The following is an 18,979-nucleotide window of genomic DNA, read 5'->3' as shown; positions in this document are numbered from 1 at the left end:
GGAATGCTGAATGAAAGAGGGTGCAGCTGCCTTTACTCATAACTGTGCAGCTCTTACACTGCGACTCTGAGGGGTCAAGCACAGACACAATAACAATGAAAACTGCTGCATACAGATTATTTTTGTTTTTGCAACCTCGTGTTAAGAATCTTGTTATTGTTTAAAAGTTTGAATGACCGTAATAAACGGACCTTTGTCTTATTGAAAAAAATAGTTTGGACCTTTACGATTTGTATTTGAGTACCCCTGCCCTAAGGGCTCCAAAAAAACTGCCGGATATTGGTGTTTTTTTTTGCCAGAAACTCGCATACGCATAAATAAAAGACTTAAGAAAATCTTGATACAAGATCCAAATAGCTGCTTTTTCAGGGAGTCACCTGTCTTAACAAACTATCTGCTGATAAAGAAAAAGTGACTGAATGAGTTTCCAATGTCAAGAATGAAGTAAAACCCCCAAAGAGATCTTGATAAGAGATACATTTTGCAGATTTGGTTTGTGGCCAACACCACAGATTCGGTTAAGATTGAGTGTTTGATTCCTCAGATTTAGTTTGCCATATCTCTTAAATGACTAAGTAAATATAAACAGGTGCAGCTGTGGCTCTTTTGGAAACCAAATTATTCATCAAATGAAACCACATCATCTCCCGCTCCGTGAGTCAGACGATGTTAAATGCGATTCCTCCCCCTCGCAGCTGATACTCGCTTTTGTGGATGTCACTTTTTTAATATTAGTCACAAGTCCGTGCCAAACTAAATATCTTTTGAGAATAAAGCACTCAACCTTTGTAGGCGTCATAGATCGCTGACGGCCTAACAGAAACAAAATCTTAACAGTAAACCTTAGTCACGGTGTTAAAGTCTTGATCTCATCCCTACATTTAAAACCTCGTAACCAGTTCATCAAGTTGAACTCCATACAACTTTAAATCGGCACCTTTTAAGGATACTTCGTCCATTTAGCATAATATTATCGTACTAAGGAAGGACAGCTTAAAAAAAGAAAATATTCCAAGTCAGTACAGAAGAAATGTAATCTTTCTTTTTTTTCATTGCTTTTTCTTGTCCAAACATAACCCCTACTTTACCCATAATGCACCTCAATTTCCAAACAGTAAGGTATGGTGTGATGCGAATACAAATCGGGCTACAGAGCTCCTTTAAACACATTTTTTTTTTTTAAATGTATACAATTTGTTGGTACCAGCTGCGACTCAAGTGTCATCACTTGCGGACATTTATTAGACTCCACACATGTCCACCGGGAGCCACAAAGGCTTTACACAAGTATCTTACAAATGCACTTCCTGTAAATGGATTCCATGTGTAAACTCAGTGGAATTCCCCATTTTAAAAGCTGCATACACTGGCAAAGATGCACCTAAAATATATACACATCCTCTTTACACTGTTGCCGGACTGCTCTGCTGTATTGCCTTTCCATTCTCATGTTACCAGCATTATTGTGCCGCACCACTGTGTGTGAGGAAGGAGGAAGATCCGCCTCACTGAAGTCTGGCTGCTGATGTGACCTGCATGCTAATCATGTGTAAGAGGCTGGGGGGGTGTATAGCTAATACACACATATACCTACAGTACACTTACACACCGCTCTAGCTCTCAATTTTGCCCCATCTTCCCGACATAACGCGATTTCTCTCCTCGATGATTGATGCCTCAGCCGACTTGCTGTAAGCCCCGCCCCGACCAGAAGCCCATTGGCTACCACAGCTGTCAGAGTGTCATGGATGAGAAGCAGAGCAGACTGCAGAGCTTTATGACTCACTCTGCTGCTGCCCCTATAGAGAGGAGGAAGGGGGGTTCAGCTTGAATAAAGGCTCCCTCAGGTAAACTCCATCTCGTGGTTTTGGGACATTTTGAGTAAATGTGACCTTGAAGAGCCTCAATGATGTGAAGTTTTACTCTTTTTTTATTCTCTTATGCTGCATTGTTTAATGTTGGTACAATGGATAGGGAAGGAAAATAGTTATTGCGCAAAAGTGTCCTTCATCACTCAACAAGTTATTGGCTTGTACAACATGTCAGCTTTGTACAACCCAACATATTTGACACTCGTCAGACCAAAGTGACCATTTGAATAGGCCGTCTTTGGCTCTGAAATGTGGGGCTTTTAAAAAATATATTGTCTAATATTTAATGAATAAAGCAGTTATATTATATTTAATATAACAAATAACTGACAAACAGTGAAAACGATCCTTCGCAGCTGCCTTGTTATGTCTCATTGAATCCAGCAGCAACTATTGCTCCAGTCAACACTGTAGTCAAATCCCTTGACATGTTGTCCTATGTAAGCTAGCAGAACTATTTAAATCAACCATTTTCAAAAACACAGTATCCTGAATGTTGTGCTCCTGCTGTGCTGCCACTCATCCTCTCTTTTAAGAATCCACATAGAGATGTGTTTTCATTTCACTTCAACTGTTTGCATCTCAATTTAAAAGCAAGAGGAGGAGGAGGAATAAAAAGCGTCCTCTCTTGCCAAACTGTTGACATCTTTACAGGCTGTCTCCACTCAGCCGAGAGCTATTTTAAGACCCTTGTTAGTGAGGAAGCAAGTGCTTTTTATTTTTGCTGCCTGTGAGCGGGAACACTAACAGATATTGTTGATTGGGTCTTCCATTCTTGCCCGTATCGGTCTTTGAATAGCGTTTCCATGCGCAAGTTAATTTGTATGAGCATATTTGTCTTTCGTTTCTCCGTTTGAACATTAGTGTGTGTGTGTGGAGACTGCCAATAAGCTTAAGCAGGACCTCGGGATCAAAAAGCCCCCATGTGATATTTAAAGCCTGTAAATACACACACACACACACACACACACACACACACACACACACACAGGTATATCACAGAATGTCTCAGTGTGAGTGCATTTTAGTGTCAGCACTTGAAGCTAGCCAAACACTATTTCACACCCCTTCCTCCACTTATTCGCCACCTTTCAAGAGTCACTCTGATCCTGGTTGATTTATGGGAGAGCTCTGTGGCCTTCACACACACCTACGTGAACACACACATAAAAAAAAGGGTAAAAATAACCCAATGACTTGACTGAACAAGGTTTTGAAGTGTTCAAACCCAGAAAACAAGTTGATTCAATACTGACACTCACAATTTAATTTTGTGTGTGTGTGTGTGTGTGTGTGTGTGTGTGTGTGTGTGTGTGTGTGTGTGTGTGTGTGTGTGTGTGTGTGTGTGTGTGTGTGTGTGTGTGTGTGTGTGTGTGTGTGTGTGTGTGTGTGTGTGTGTGTGTGTGTGTGTGTGTGTGTGTGTGTGTGTGTGTGTGTGTGTGTGTGTGTGTGTGTGTGTGTGTGTGTGTGTGTGTGTGTGTGTGTGTGTGTGTGTGTGTGTGTGTGTGTGTGTGTGTGTGTGTGTGTGTGTGTGTGTGTGTGTGTGTGTGTGTGTGTGTGTGTGTGTGTGTGTGTGTGTGTGTGTGTGTGTGAGATCTAAGACTGTAGCAAGGCTGAGTCAGTGTCACATGTTCCGGTTGCATTGTCTTTACTATATAAATACATTTAGGAAACTTGACCATATTGCATTTATAAGATGGTAAATGTCAGAGTGTCCAGCCGATGGTTAGGCCACATTGGATTCTGGTCAGAGTCCTTTGTTGTGTTCTCAATCCCCATGTTTCCTTTCTTTACTGTCAATAAAGGCTAACGTTAAATGTGACATTGTCAGTCCTTTAGTTTAACTGTTCCTTCTACGTCATTGGCAAGGCTTTCAGAATAAAGGAAACAAATGTTAGCTTTAGTTTGAGCTATCCAAAATGACTGACCCTCTACTCAAATTGTCATTAAAAGTCATTTTGTATGTTTTTATTTAGCATGAATAATAAAAAAAACAGGCCGATTGTCGAACCTCAGATTGAGGAGGAACAATGCGGATTCCGTCCTGGTCGTGGAACGACGGATCAGCTTTTTACTCTCGCAAGGATCCTGGAGGGGGCCTGGGAGTACGCTTATCCGGTCTACATGTGTTTTGTAGACTTGGAGAAGGCGTATGACCGAGTTCCCAGGGAGTTACTGTGGGAGGTGCTGCGGGAGTATGGGGTGAGGGGGTCTCTACTCAGGGCCATCCAATCTCTGTACTCCCAAAGCGAGAGCTGTGTCCGGGTCCTCGGCAGTAAGTCGGACCCATTTCCGGTGAGGGTTGGCCTCCGCCAGGGCTGCAATTTGTCACCAATCCTGTTTGTAATATACATGGATCGGATTTCGAGGCGTAGTCATGGGGGAGGGGGTCTGCAGTTCGGTGGACTAAGGATTGCACCACTGCTTTTTGCAGATGATGTGGTTCTAATGGCTTCATCGGTCTGCGACCTTCAGCACTCACTGGATCGGTTCACAACCGAGTGTGAAGCGGCTGGGATGAGGATCAGCACCTCCAAATCTGAGGCCATGGTTCTCAGCAGGAAACCGATGGACTGTCCACTCCAAGTAGGGAATGAGTCCTTACCCCAAGTGAAGGAGTTCAAGTATCTCGGGGTCTTGTTCTCGAGTGAGGGAACAATGGAGCGTGAGATGGGCCGGAGAATCGGAGCAGCGGGAGCGGTACTGCAGTCGCTTTACCGCACCGTTATGACGAAAAGGGAGCTGAGCCACAAGGCAAAGCTCTCTGTCTACCGGGCCATTTTCGTTCCTACCCTCACCCATGGTCATGAAGGATGGGTCATGACCGAAAGAACGAGATCGCGGATACAAGCGGCCGAGATGGGTTTTCTCCGCAGGGTGGCTGGTGTCTCCCTTAGGGATAAGGTGAGAAGTTCGGTCATCAGGGAGGGACTCGGAGTTGAGCCGCTCCTCCTTCGCGTCGAAAGGAGCCAGTTGAGGTGGTTCGGGCACCTAGTTAGGATGCCACCTGGGCGCCTCCCTAGGGAGGTGTTCCAGGCACGTCCAGCTGGGAAGAGACCAAGGGGTAGACCTAGGACCAGGTGGAGGGATTATATCTCTTCGCTGGCCTGGGAGCGCCTTGGGATCCCCCAGTCAGAGCTGGTTGATGTCGCCAGGGAAAAGAAAGTTTGGGGCTCTCTGCTGGAACTGCTACCCCCGCGACCCGACCACGGATAAGCGGGAGAAGATGGATGGAATAAAAAAAACATAAAAGTGGCACACATGTTTAAGTATCATGTACATCAGGGGTGCCCACACCTTTTCAGCTTGGGAGCTACTTTTAAAATGACCAAGCCCAAATGATCTACCTACAGGGCCGCCCCTGCCCAATCTGTGTCGCGAGCGTGAGGGGGGGGGGGGGTTGTGCTAATGGACTAAACTGCAGATAAACTGTGGCGCGCTTAAACTAATTGCAGCGCATAATAGTGCACCGCATTTGCTCTTCAGATGAGGAGGTGAGGCCCAGTCATAACTGCATGAACCCGCATGGCACAATACAACTCAGACTGGCTTTCCTGTACGTCAATCAAGTGGCAAATGTAAGGATGGATGATAGGCTAACTTTAAAAAAAAAATAATAATTCAATGCCATGCGATCTACCCACACTACCTTTGCGATCGACGTATTGGGCACCCCTGATGTACATGCTTTTCTGCAGAAAACAGTGTGTATGCATGCTATTTTAAGACGTGGGATATTTTCGATTTTGTATTCATCGTGATTATCTCATATAAATTACAAATATTGTACCTTTTTTTTGTAACAACAGCTAAAACCTCAAGTCTCTGTTGCCTTCAGTACTTGAAACATTCACCTGATTTGGAGGTTTTGCTGTTCTGAATTTCCATTTGATTTAGCATTGGCCTGAAATCAGTATGGATTCACGATATCGTGTCAGTCACCTGATCTCACTGTGTGTGTTGCTCGGTTTCCAACACGGTGTTTGTTTGTCCCAGCTGTGTGTCGGGCACGGACTAATCCCTGTAATGGAATGATAATGAGTTTGGAGGAGAGGTGCAGGGTAGGACTCTTACTCTTTCTGTCAGCGATAGAACCGCCGCTGCCATTGATCACAATTACCAAAGGGAGGAGGAGAGACGCCATATTATTTAAGCAAGGAGATGAAGCGAGAGGACTTGAGATACCGTTAAGAGTTCAGATTATCCAGCGTGAAAAAGCTGAGGAAGGGAAATAAATAAGAGCGTCAAGGTCGTGGGAGGACAGTTTTCCCTTTGTGCTTAGCATGTTGTTTTGCTGCTACGACCCGTCAAGGTCACGGCTCCCATGACGGACTGTTGTCAAGGGAACCATAGGCACCTTCCTCCTTAAAGCCACAGGCAGTTTCATATTTAGACATTCACTTCCATCCCAATCATATTCATTTCCATCTCAAGCGGAATGGAATTCATTGCTCTTTTGGCGAGCTGTGGTTTAAACTAATCTGGTGCTGAATCATGAGTCAATCAGTGGATTAGTTGCTTGGCAGGAAATTCATTGATAACATTTCCATTATCTCTGAATCATTCGAGTCATTCGTCAAGCTAGACATGCCAAACATTTGCTTTTTCCCACATTTTTCACTTGTTTTTTTTAGATATTTAATCATTTTTTCTGAAGTCTTTCTTCTTTTTACAACTGAAGATCCCGCAAGGCCTTCATTCAAAAGTAAAAACAAATCACATTCCTTGTCATATTCAATCTTTTGGGTTTCAGACGGTAGTCATTTGAAGAAGTCACCTTGAGCGATTTCTTTGACATTTTACAGACGAAAGAGTATTCAATACATACCATGATATATATATATATATATAAGTCAATTTAATGATCCATAAGTCAAGCTCAACCGATGTGTCTTGCGTTAGCTTCCTTTTCCTTTTAGCTGTTTGATATTTGAAATAGTTTTACGGCTTGATTTGTGTCGGTTTGTGTGCACGAATGTGTTTGACAGACACGCTGTCTTTCTTTGGAGACTGCCCTTTCCAAAATGTCAGAGGTCAATCTTCCATAGACATTATTGAACCATTCTCTACCTCCGTCAGCTCCCTCCTTTCATCCACCGAGTCCCTCTCCTTTGTGAGCTAATAGGCAGACTAACAGAAAGGGATGCTGGGAAAACACGCCAGAAGCCAGAGGGACTTCACACCTTTTATTAGTGACAGCGGGGTCTTCTCCGGTTTGTCGTGTATAAGATCGAACCCACACAAACACACACTCTGCAGACACATTTATTTCCTGTTTTTATTACGTAATATCCAACGACTGTAACCCAGGCCAGGGACAAATAGATAAAAGTCCCGCATGTGGACTTGACAACCAAGGATGCATCACATATTGAATAACCACTTTATCTACAAAATGTAAAAAATGCCCCCAATGGTTCTTGGAGATTTTCGTCACTAGAAATGAATCATAATGTTAGTAAAAACCAACAAAATATTCAATTTTAAGAGAATATTGGCAAATTGAACATTCTAAAATACTTTAAATTGGCATTAGTCATATCCAAATACAATCTCCGCTCGAGATCCACTTGTTTATTTGGGAACTTTTGATCGACGCACATGGTCATTTTGCTTCAGTTTTTTTAACTTTGAACCCTTCATTTGAATTATTACTTTTTAAATGTATTGAGCGAATGACCTTTATTCACTATCAAACCCCTTGTAGGTTTATTGTTTGCCATCAACTAAACAATGAAGTTATATCAGCAGTAGAAAAGATGTTGAGTAGAAATACGTCATCAATGAAAAACATGAATACAGAATCTGTCAGGATTTCTTCATTGTTTTTTTCCAGCTTTGTGAAACCAAAAAGGAGAAAAAAGTAAATATGGCAATAATTAAAACACCCACTACAAGTATTGTGCACTCCTACAGTAACCTCCTCTTCATTGGAACAAGATTTAGTAAAATACGAAGAAGTGAAACTGTGTTGCAGAGGAAATGTGTTGGCACTTAAAGAGAAGGTTGTTATTTGTTGGAGCCACTAAGAGGAACTGCAGCTCAGCACTTGAGCTTTAACGTTCACTTGTGGTGACTGCGGCTTGCTCCAGACTTTATCAATAGTGCAGTTAAATCAGTGGGGGGGGGGGGAAATCTGTGTGCGTCTCTGTTTTATTGATCATGTGATGTCAAACGCGCTGTAACTGCTTCTCTGATCTGTTCTCGAGACGGCGTGTTACAAAACAGTCGCAGGAGCACATTACCAGACAAGGACACACGGGGTATCGACTCGCTCATGTGAAAACATCGCTCAAAGAACATCTGCTAACATTTGTTACACTTTGTATCCTCAGTAGGTGTCAAGGGCGGGCCTGGTGTCAGGAAGTTTAGACAACCGCTGAAAAGGAAAGCATTTCAAAGCCAGTCTAGTTGCTACTTTACACCTCAACTGAAAACTAGCCCCTTGAAGTAAATGTGTCACAAACAAACAGCTACTTCACTTAGAGCTGCTTTTAACTTTAACGTCCAGGTTATTTTCTTGTCAACAAATTAGTTGTATAAATCACAGTTTAATGATCTCACCTTATGCTTTAGAATACTTTAGATGAGCAGTTTTCACCATTTACAGATCAAATCATTAATCTACAATCCAAAGCCTACATGCAGTGTTTCTGCGGCCTCACCGGAGACCCAATTGTGTATTGATCCGCAGCTGAAAATAGTCCCCAACAAAAGCGTGAATTACTACTGTTTTGGTGAAAAAAGACAGTTCCCTAGTTTAGGAAAGCCTTTTTACACAAATGGTATGTTGGTGAGCTGTTTTTGTTCATTTAATGGCATTTGTTCAAACGAAAAATAATAGTCTTATCGTTTAACGATTCAAATTGTTTTAAATGTTTTTACATCAAAGGCTGGAATAATCAATTATCCTTTGAATATTGGAGTTTAATCAAATTCCTGGCTTAGCTAGACTCTCTAAAAGACAAATTGGTTTGTTGTTTTCCCCATTATGCATTGCCGTCTATAATTATATCCCAGCTGTTTCGTTGTAGAGGCAGCTTTGTCATTGTTTGTGCACAAAACACACTGCTGTGCCTCCATTTTGTCAATCAAAGGTGCTATTTCCTTGTTCCTCTACTGCTTTCAAACCCTGGTGTTTCTGTTCCCTGAATCCCCCTTCACTGTCGTCTGTTCAATTGCTCAGATTGATTATAATGTGTACCGACTGTCGGGGGGGAGAGATAGGCCAGAGAAGTGAGAATTGGACCGGAGAGGAAGTGTTTGTGGTGCGTGGATTGTTTTGACCTATTACAATTTGTGATTCCCCTCACGGGCTGTGTTGACGAGTGACAGTGTCAGTCAAGGGTGGAGTTGTTGGTTTATGGCTGATTGTGTCATTGCTGTAGTTAAGAGTGTGGCGGTCATTGCTTATGGTTTCTATGTCGTGCTTCTATTTAAGTTTCCTGTGTTGAGAAGATGTGTTCTCCTTCATCTAAAAGTCTAAAAGAGTCAAACTAAAATTCAGCTTGTTGCTTTAATGGAAGCTTGTTTTTCAGATGTCGAAATGCAGAAGTCCCACTGGTCCATTTACTGAGCAACATTGAAGTAGGCTTTGCTATTTGTTTATCTCAAAGGGGATTAGGAATGTCATGCAATCCACTGAGCAGGTGATTAGGATGTTATGCGGCAGAACACCTCATTAAGTCTTCAGAAATTCTTCTAGTTCGAGGCAGGAAGCCCAGAGTGTTTTGATTCATCACCCTGAAGAGTTTTAGGACCCTCCAGGAGCTATAACCTACGTCCGAAGACGAAGGCCCCAGTGGTGTCATAAACATGTCAGCTCAGTGATGGATCACACTCTGGGAGGGCAACGCAGCGCAGCAGGTACAGACCAATGATGTCCTTCTGATGTGAGCCAGCTGGCAAGATTGACATCCTACAAAACGCCCTTCGAGATGAAAGATGTGTTGCAGGTGTGGGATCTATATCATCTCGCAAGACATGAGTTCAGGTAGTGATTCCATGTGATACGATTGAGTAATCTTTCAAATAAAACAGACAAACATCTCGTTTCAGCTTCTGAGTTGCCAGAATTTGGGAGAAATGTCTTCATCTTATCTGAAGTTGGCCTTTTTAAAGGTCTGTTTTTGACCTTTCTTCTATTCCTTTCTCCTTACTTTTCGGGTGTATTATAGTTTTACTTGAACATGTTTTCAAGCTTTATTGTTTTTTCTTGTACCATCTGCTTGAATTTGACCTGTTTTCTCCCTTAGTCTGAAACACTCCATTTTAGCACTTGTCTCTTTAAGAAACGCCCAGTCTGCTGTGATTGGTCGGAGTTTCCAGGTGTTCTGCATTTGCGCTTTTGCCTCTCTGCACCGTAAATCCAGCCAGGGAATGACTTTGACAACACGGCAGAGATACTTTCTACCGATATAATATGTAGTTGTGACATCACAAAGTTACAGAAGCCCTGACAACTCATTTACAGGCACAGGTTCTGAATAAGGGCTTTGTGCATTTGGTGATGAATTGAGAGTTTTGATACTTTCACAGTATTCAGATGACAAGCAGACCCGCTTTAAGAAACACGGAAATATAAATGTTCCCAATAAAGGAACTTTAAAATAACGGAAACGGGTTATTTATAATGCAACAGTGTAAAAGCCACAACTTCCTGTTCACCTCTGCATATCCGTCTTCCAGTCTCAGTCCTTTTACCTCACCCTTTCTCTCACCTCTTCCTCCCTAATATGGTTTACCCCGTATACTTCACTCCCATCCCAGATCGACCCCTGGCACCCGAACTGCTTCTTCCTCCTCTCCACCTTCATTCAGTCCACTCAGATCCAGCAGGTGACCACACGCTGCACTTAGCTGCCCCATTTCTATCAGAGGAAAACTATAACTCCTGGCCGCTTCGACCTGGTCCAGAAAGCCTTGGGGCCGAGCAGAAAGGCTCTCGTTTTTGTCGCTGAGGGTTGCATCAGCAGTCCCATTTGTGAGTGTTGGAATGAGAGCGTTGAAGGAAAGATGAAAGGCAGTAAGTGGATAGGAAGGAGAGTCCAGGTGTGATGAGAGGAAGTCAGACTGGAGAGGCGATGATTTTCTGTCCACTCTGTCTGCCTTTAATCTGTATAGATGTTATCAAAGGTTGCTTTAGAAGTGCGTTAGTTTGTGTAAAGGCACGTCTTTCTTCTCTCTCTCACCTGCCTGGACTATTGATCTTTGCAGAGATACGTTTTTTGATCGTGATGATTGCTTTTCTTCTATCGTTTTCAACTACCGAATCACGTGGAATGGGTAAAAGATGTGGGATTGATGGTGATTTACCCTGAGATTCATATGATGGATGCAGAGGCTTTAAAATGCTACATAAACTGCGGCGGCGGCGGCGGCGGCGGCAGAATGCACCGTATGTTGCCGTGAGAAGAATATGTCATGTGTCGGGCTCAATCAGCTCATAGCCTTTGGTTTATTTTCTAGTGATCCAGAAAATCACAGTGTGGAGTGAAACAGGTAGCTGAACCTTTTGTATTGCCTCTTTTATTCACAAACTTAAAATACTGGAATGATATATTCCATTCATTTCTTTACCGCTTATTTTCTCCCAATGTATTTCATGTTTTGCTTCTTTTCTATTCCTGGGCCTACATGGCTGAGCTATTGCTTTTCTTTTTCTGTGTTTTTTATTTTACAATTGAATAGAGTGGTGCAGGGATGACGTATTTACCCGGAAGTAAGCTGCTGGTTCCCTCGACAAAAAAGCAATGGGATTTCTCCATAGGATTTTGGAAAATAGCTGGAAATCAGGTCTGTGGAAAACGAAGCTGTTTGATAAATGCACGTTTTGTTCAGCCGGATAATCTCCACATGTCTACTTTTATACATTTTGAAGCATAAATCTAATCGCAAGAAGCTAACGTTATGCTATAAAGGAACTACAGCAGGGTCGCTGCTTCAACGTCACGCCAACTTAAGATCCATATTCAAACATACAGATTGTAAATGGTACGAGTTGAAGTGTTTGAACAGTCTGCGGGAGGCACTTGCTTTCAAGCTGAACAGGGCAAACTAACTTAGGAGTGTTTACGTGTTCGGCGTAATGACGTACAACGGCCTCGACAACTTCTGTAGTCCTATTCAGCCACTTGGTAAATCGTTTCTCAGACACGTGAACTCTTCAGAAATCACCAGCGGGGTCACTGCTGATGGATTTAATGTCGTAGAACAAAACGTGATCTGTCTCTTCAATTTGAGTCAACCACAGACCTTATTTCCAGATGTTTTCCCAAATCCTATGGAGACATCCCATTGGCTCTGAGACCAGGGAACAGGAAGCGGTGACATGCTGACTCACTCCCGGGTTATAGGACTCGTCACTGTCGTGTTTCTTATCACACAAAGTGATCATCATAAGGAAATGATTGAATGATATCTGTTTCCTCTCATCATTTAAATGAAATAGTCTGTTCCTCGAAACCTATTTCTGACATTTGTGAGACAGTTCTTATCCTCTTTCACATTTAGCTCTAAGTTGATATGTTGCTCAATTGTCTTGTCTCCTGCCCCCCCGCACTTTCTTCTTCTTCATCGTCTTGACTGCTAGATTGTTTCCTCCTCTGTATATTCTCCTCTTTGTATTTGTAATTTCTCCTCTCGTGTGTGTGTGTGTGTGTGTGTGTGTGTGTGTGTGTGTGTGTGTGTGTGTGTGTGTGTGTGTGTGTGTGTGTGTGTGTGTGTGTGTGTGTGTGTGTGTGTGTGTGTGTGTGTGTGTGTGTGTGTGTGTGTGTGTGTGTGTGTGTGTGTGTGTGTGTGTGTGTGTGTGTGTGTGTGTGTGTGTGTGTGGTGTGTGTGTGTGTGTGTGTGTGTGTGTGTGTGTGTGTGTGTGTGTGTGTGTGTGTGTGTGTGTGTGTGTGTGTAACTTGTGTTGGGCAGTCTTGTACGTTAAACAATAATAATATTACAGATTTAGCACGTTTCAGCTTGCCTGTTCTCTAATGAGGAGAAATACTTCACTCTAAAACCATGACCATCGTCCATCGTGCACACAGGCTGTTTGTCTTCATTTAATTGACTTTTAATTTAATTGTACTTACTTCATTTCCAGTCCTGTCTGGGCCATAACAGATTGTTCTAGTCTAAAAAACAACAACTGCACTAAAGGCCTCTTCAAGTGTCCCTTTTCCTTTTATTTGTCTTTATTCGATGGCTCACTGGAGAGACAGAAAGTGAAATGAAGCAGAAAGACGAAGCTGCTGCTTTATTTCTCCTTTTCGTGATTTGACATGCTGTTGAAATGATGTAGTAACTCCTCAGCAAAGCTCTTTGAATGCATCATCCATCAAAGTGAAATCCCCCAAAACTAGAAAGGCACTTAAAGAGACATCCGGGATCAATCTGGATCTGCTTTCAAATGTAACGGGTTATTTCTTCCTCGAACAATGCCACACCCTGCCGCTAGCTTTCCCGTGATACTTTACAGACAATAATCCAGCAATCCATGATGCCATCTAATCCCAGTCTTTCTGTGTTTCGTCTCCAGGCTGTTCAACCTGACTCTGAAGAAGCTGATCATGCTGAAGGAGCTGGATAAAGACCTCACCTCTGTGGTCATCGCCGTCAAGCTGCAGGTAAGAGAGTCCTCTCTACAGTCGGACAATAAAATGGACAAACGTTGCTTTCGGCAGCAGTAGTGAGGCGAAAGAGGTTCATGATGGAAGACCCAAAGCTCAACACAGTGAAATAGTTTCAATCACAACGAAACATATAACATCATGTGGAATTTGAATTTAAGAGTTGTTTCTTTTTTTGTCAAGTTAGATTATTAGATCCGGACACACCTCCTCTTTCTGTAACTTCCCCACACTTGTCTTCTATGATTTGGTGTTGTTATACTAGAGGGAAGCTTCCAGTACAGTATTCAATTTCTTACAATTTGACACCTTTTGACAGCAGAGGATAGCAAGCTCAAATAAATAACTCGTATGATATGTTTTGGTTAAATAAAAAAAATACATTAAGGATGAATATTTAAGATTAAGTGTTTTCTCCATTCTGCTCTGTTGCGCCCTGTGTGTGCTCGCCATCATCCCCATCTTGTCCAATATTAAAAACAGATTCTCGTAGTCTTTGTGTAAATACATTTGAAGGCCCCTTTAAGGCTGTGGCTCCACTCCCAGTGTCTGCTCCTTGGCTTCGGTTCACTCTCCACCACCTCCATCTTGTTTTCTATCTAAGCAAACCAATAAGTGATCTGCACTTAAGACACTTTAAGCTGTTTTAATTCTTTTTCCATGCTGCTGCTGTTACTCTCTCCATCTTCCTTCCTATCAGTCACTTTCCTCCCACGCTCCACCGCCCTGCATGTGGTTGATTAGCTTATTGTTTTGACTCTGCTGGAGTTACCCGGGTTTTGCTAATTATAATGTTTCCATCGTTCCCTGCTCCCATGACATTTCTCTTTTGTGTTTTTTCTTCTCCTTTCGTCGCCTCCTCAGGGCTCAAAGAGGATCCTGCGCTCCAACGAGATCCTGCTGTCCTGCGCAGGCCTGACGGAGACCGACCTGCAGCTCACCTTCTCCCTGCAGGTAAACACACTAAGGATCAGGGGGCTCAGGCACCTGTCAGTCAAAGTTAACAATGTTCTTGTATTTCTTTAGCCAATAGTGTGTGTGTGTGTGGTGTGTGTGTGTGTGTGTGTGTGTGTGTGTGTGTGTGTGTGTGTGTGTGTGTGTGTGTGTGTGGTGTGTGGTGTGTGTGTGTGGTGTGTGGTGTGTGTGTGTGTGTGTGTGTGTGTGTGTGTGTGTGTGTGTGTGTGTGTGTGTGTGTGTGTGTGTGTGTGTGTGTGGTTGTGTGTGTGTGTGTGTGTGTGTGTGTTGTGTGTGTGTGTGTGTGTGTGGTGTGTGTGTGAGTGTGTGTGTGTGTGTGTGTGTGTGTGTGTGTGATGTGTGTGTGTGTGTGTGTGTGTGTGTGTGTGTGTGTGTGTGTGTGTGTGTGTGTGTGTGTGTGTGTGTTGTGTGTGTGTGTGTGTGTGTGTGTGTGTGTGTGTGTGGTGTGTGTGTGTGTGAACAAAAAGAAAGTATCTCTGTTATTGTTGACCCTCCTATGGTGTATTTATACATAGAGGGACGGTGCAAATAAAAGGCAAAATAATAGACTTAGTAAGAGGCAGGAATCAAATAAGTTCTCATCCATGGTAAAAAGAATAAGTAGCAGTTATATAATAATAATTGAACATATACATGTTGTTGCTTACCATTTCATGAACAATGTTTTCATTGTTGCTACATGTAATAAAATTAGACCTGTTCATGCATCAACACTCGTACAGCGTTTACATCCTGCCATGCATTCAGGCTGAGCACGACTAATCCCAGCAGAGTTTCTTCTGCTCTAAATCATCCTCTCCAATTTCCATGCATCTAAATGCTTCTGAAAGGTCAGCGAGTTTCTCTCTGTGGATCTTAGCGCGCGCACTGAGCCAGACATTATACATTCAACTCCCTCCACTGCGGAGAGGAAGCCTATTAAAACGGAGCGGTGGAGTGATTTCATGGCTTTGAACATAGTTTCAGAAGTGGCTTTTGTTCCTTTTTATAGTGCAGATCCTTAATGACGGGTTATGTCATAGTGAGGATGTGACTAAGTGGCTCGACGACACCTCAGCACGCCGGAGACAGGTCTGAGGGTGTCGAGGTCTTACGCAACCAATCGGCCTGATTGTCACGACCTGGGAAACAAAGTCATCGCTGTATCAGTCTGGCTCTGAACTTGTGTGTATTTGTACTCCGCAGTACCCACACTTCCTGAAGAGGGACGCCAACAAGCTTCAGATCATGCTGCAGAGACGGAAGAGATACAAGAACCGAACCATGCTGGGCTACAAGACCCTCGCTCTGGGTCTCATCAACATGGCCGAGGTACCACCACCCACTCAGCTCTTAATGTATCGCACAAGTGATTTGTGATGTGTTTACATTTAAATGTTTTTCCTTTGATTCTCAAATGTTTTCTGTCTTTAGTTTGTATCCCACATTTTTGCATTTATAACATTTAATATGATCAAATGGGCTGATAGGCTAAGGGGCGGGACATCTGTTAGCGGTTGACCAATCCGCTAACAGATGTCCCAGCTAACCAATCAGAGCAGACCGGGCTCTGGTTTCAGACAGAGGGTGGAAAGAGGTGCTGCAGCACAGGCAGTATGAGAAAAATAAAGAGCTTTGTGAACGTTAAAGCATGGAGACATGTCCCAATACATACAGCTGAAAATGAGCACATGATGTCGTATCGTAGCATGTTAGTGTGTCTTCAGCAGCTCCACAGCAGCAGATGGAGGTTCAGCTGCGAGTCGTCGAGTCAGCGGAGTGTTGTCCTCTTCTCGTCCCGACTGATCTGAGCTGTTGACCCAACAAAACACCGGTCAAAGTCTCATTTCCCTAAACATGCAGCCTCTGCCTTCTGCTGCAGTCTAATCTCCGTTGAACTGATCTCATTAACCGTCGTCACGGTGATTTCTGACCTGATATCAACCAGAGGAATTTTCTCTCATTCAGGAACTTTTATTCGGACATATTTAGCTTTAACCTTCATTTACCCTTCATCCAAACTCAATTTCAGTTAGTGCGCGTTAAACTAAAACTCGGATTTCAATCTTTGGCCTTGCGTTCTTTTTCCGGCACGCCATAAATGTCGCCATTAATCAAAGTCTGTGGCCTCGTCTGCCAAAAAGCTCCTCGCGATTCTCCGTCTCCCACAACAAGAACGTTTTCTCAAAGGCTTCTGATTTATGGTGTGTGTCTGTACATGTGGATGTTTCGTTGAAGGTCAGAATTATTTACAGTGTGAAACACCAGAAAAGTACATAAATACAGATTTAATGACAAGTCCTTTTATCAAGAGCAAATTAAACCAGATTCACCAAATAGGATGTGAGTACATGAATCAGAGAATAGATCTTGTGAACTCAAAACTTTAAGAAAAGTATTTTTATTTCCAACACAGTATGTGGCTCCAGCCTTTGGCCTGCTGCTGCCTCTGCATACAAAACAAAGTCACTTTTTATTCATGAAGCTATTCCAGCAGACAGGTTGTGCTTTGGAGAGGGCAAAGGACACGAACGCCGACTCGTACGCATGATGAGTTCAAACTCATTTCTTTCACAGGCCTGAACTCTGCCCCGAGCTCGGAGCGGGTCAGACAAATCAAAAGCTATAGGGGACTCACTCAGGTTTTCAGTTTATTCAGTTCTATCAGAAGTCACGAAGAAATGTTGTTTTCATTGACAGCAGGGAGTGTGAAGAAAACTTCTAAGCTACTTACTATAAACTCAAACTTGTACGAGGTATAGGTTTGTCAAAAATAAAAACAGAAGTAGAACTCACAGAACAATTTCACACTGAATTTGCCTTCATTTCCCATAATTCTCTCTGTTTTTCTGAGACATTTCTCAATATAATTTTCCGGTTACAGGTTTCCAGTATCAATTAATGAAGTACATTTTCTTGATGAATCATTTTGGTCTATGATTCTTCAAAAAGTTATCAAATCTGAGTTTCATGATGGTGAAAAATCATCTCAAGATTTTTTAAGATAAACATTGTTTTACTTCCATGTTTTTCTTTGCAATCATTTCCCATAGTCTTCTTTAGTAGCCAGAAAACGTTTGCTGCACCCTTTCCGCAAAAATACATTAAGAACTGCTTACGGAGACATATTATGAATGTTGTTCTTGATTATGCAACATCCTGTAATCTCTGACTTTTTTCCATTTACTTAGCATTTGCACTACTTCAGCTCGCACAAATATTATTTTGCCTTTACTTCCACTTGGAACACACAATGCTGAGCAGTAATGTGATTATCTACCTTATAAAAGCATGCTTTTAGAGAGCATTCACTGCATGGTTTCAAGCATAATGCGTTATAAGTTTAAAAGATGAACCTGCAGGTCATTTAGTCTCGCCGTTTGGAAAATGTACAATTAAATTAATTCTAATAAAACATGTATTTTCCCTTCTTTTTTGGTCACCTGTCAGATTTGCATAAAAGCCTTTTCCTGGGTTAAAATCATGGATGTATAATAAGAACTGGATAGAGCGTGGGAGGCGGGGTCTCGTTCTTTCCTATGAGAGCTGCTCATTGGCGCATGAGGACAAAATGGCCCAACTTTTGAGAGAGTGAAACGTCGCAGATTACCCATCATGCCTGGCTGTCGGAGCAGAAGAACCCGTATGTGCGCTCACAGAGCATGCGCAGTTGAGTTGCCCCTTAAGCCCCGCCCCCGAGCTCCCACTCTCAGATGCGCGTTCATAATGCCGAGGAAATAACTCTCAGAATAACGTTATTAGCACATTTTACAACTTGAGGACCGAATGTTTTTAATAAGGGCTATACAAGTGTTCATACTGGGTAGTTTATTTAGTTTAAAAAAATTATCCAACGATTTACAGACGTCTCTTTCTCAATGTTGGTCAATGGGAAAAAGTATTTCCGGGCCCAGCGACCGATACAGAATTGTAGTACCGCCGTTTGGCCACAACGAATATTTTCCTCAGAGTCCGGCGCACTTCCTGGGGGCTTGGTTAAAATGTGCAGCTATAGGAAGCTTTTTTAGAGCTAGCATTAGCATTGAAGCAGGTTAGCTGAACCTCAGCAGTAATGTGTGGCAGGCTGTCTCCATAATAAGCCGCTCAGACTTCATTAACTCAGCGAGTGTGACCAGACTGCTGACAGAGGCTGGGTGTCACTCCGTTAGATACACAACACACACACACACACACACACACACACACACCATGTATACATCACTTCAGGGGATATTACATTGACTTACATGCATTTCCTGGAGACTTATCCTAACCTTAACCATAACCAACACATGCCTAACCCTAACCCTTACCCTAACCAAGTCTTCACCCTAAAATGAATGATTCCCCTCATGGGGACCTCCATTATGTCCCCATAAGGGAGGCGAGTCCCCACATGTGACTGTGTGAACAGATTTAGGTCCCCACCAGTATAGTAATGCTTGGCCACACACACACACACACTCACACACACACACACACACACACACACACACACACACACACACACACACACAGAGGCAGGAGACGTGATGC

At 42.8% G+C, this 18,979-nt stretch overlaps 1 protein-coding gene across 1 annotated transcript in view; it reads left to right on the top strand.

The window, feature by feature from the left end:
- LOC117555501 (phosphofurin acidic cluster sorting protein 1-like) overlaps window positions 1-18,979 on the top strand; it is a 52,426-nt gene that overhangs the window by 18,256 nt on the left and 15,191 nt on the right. The window contains 3 exon segments of the mRNA XM_034230376.1: window positions 13,399-13,486; window positions 14,354-14,443; window positions 15,650-15,775. Coding sequence (XP_034086267.1) covers window positions 13,399-13,486; window positions 14,354-14,443; window positions 15,650-15,775 — 304 coding nt within the window.

Source organism: Gymnodraco acuticeps, unplaced genomic scaffold (genome assembly GCF_902827175.1).
Source record: "Gymnodraco acuticeps unplaced genomic scaffold, fGymAcu1.1, whole genome shotgun sequence".
In the NCBI taxonomy this organism is placed as follows: Eukaryota; Metazoa; Chordata; class Actinopteri; order Perciformes; family Bathydraconidae; genus Gymnodraco; species Gymnodraco acuticeps.
The sequence above is the reverse complement of the archived record's forward strand: the minus strand, read 5'-3'. Positions and strand labels throughout refer to the sequence as shown.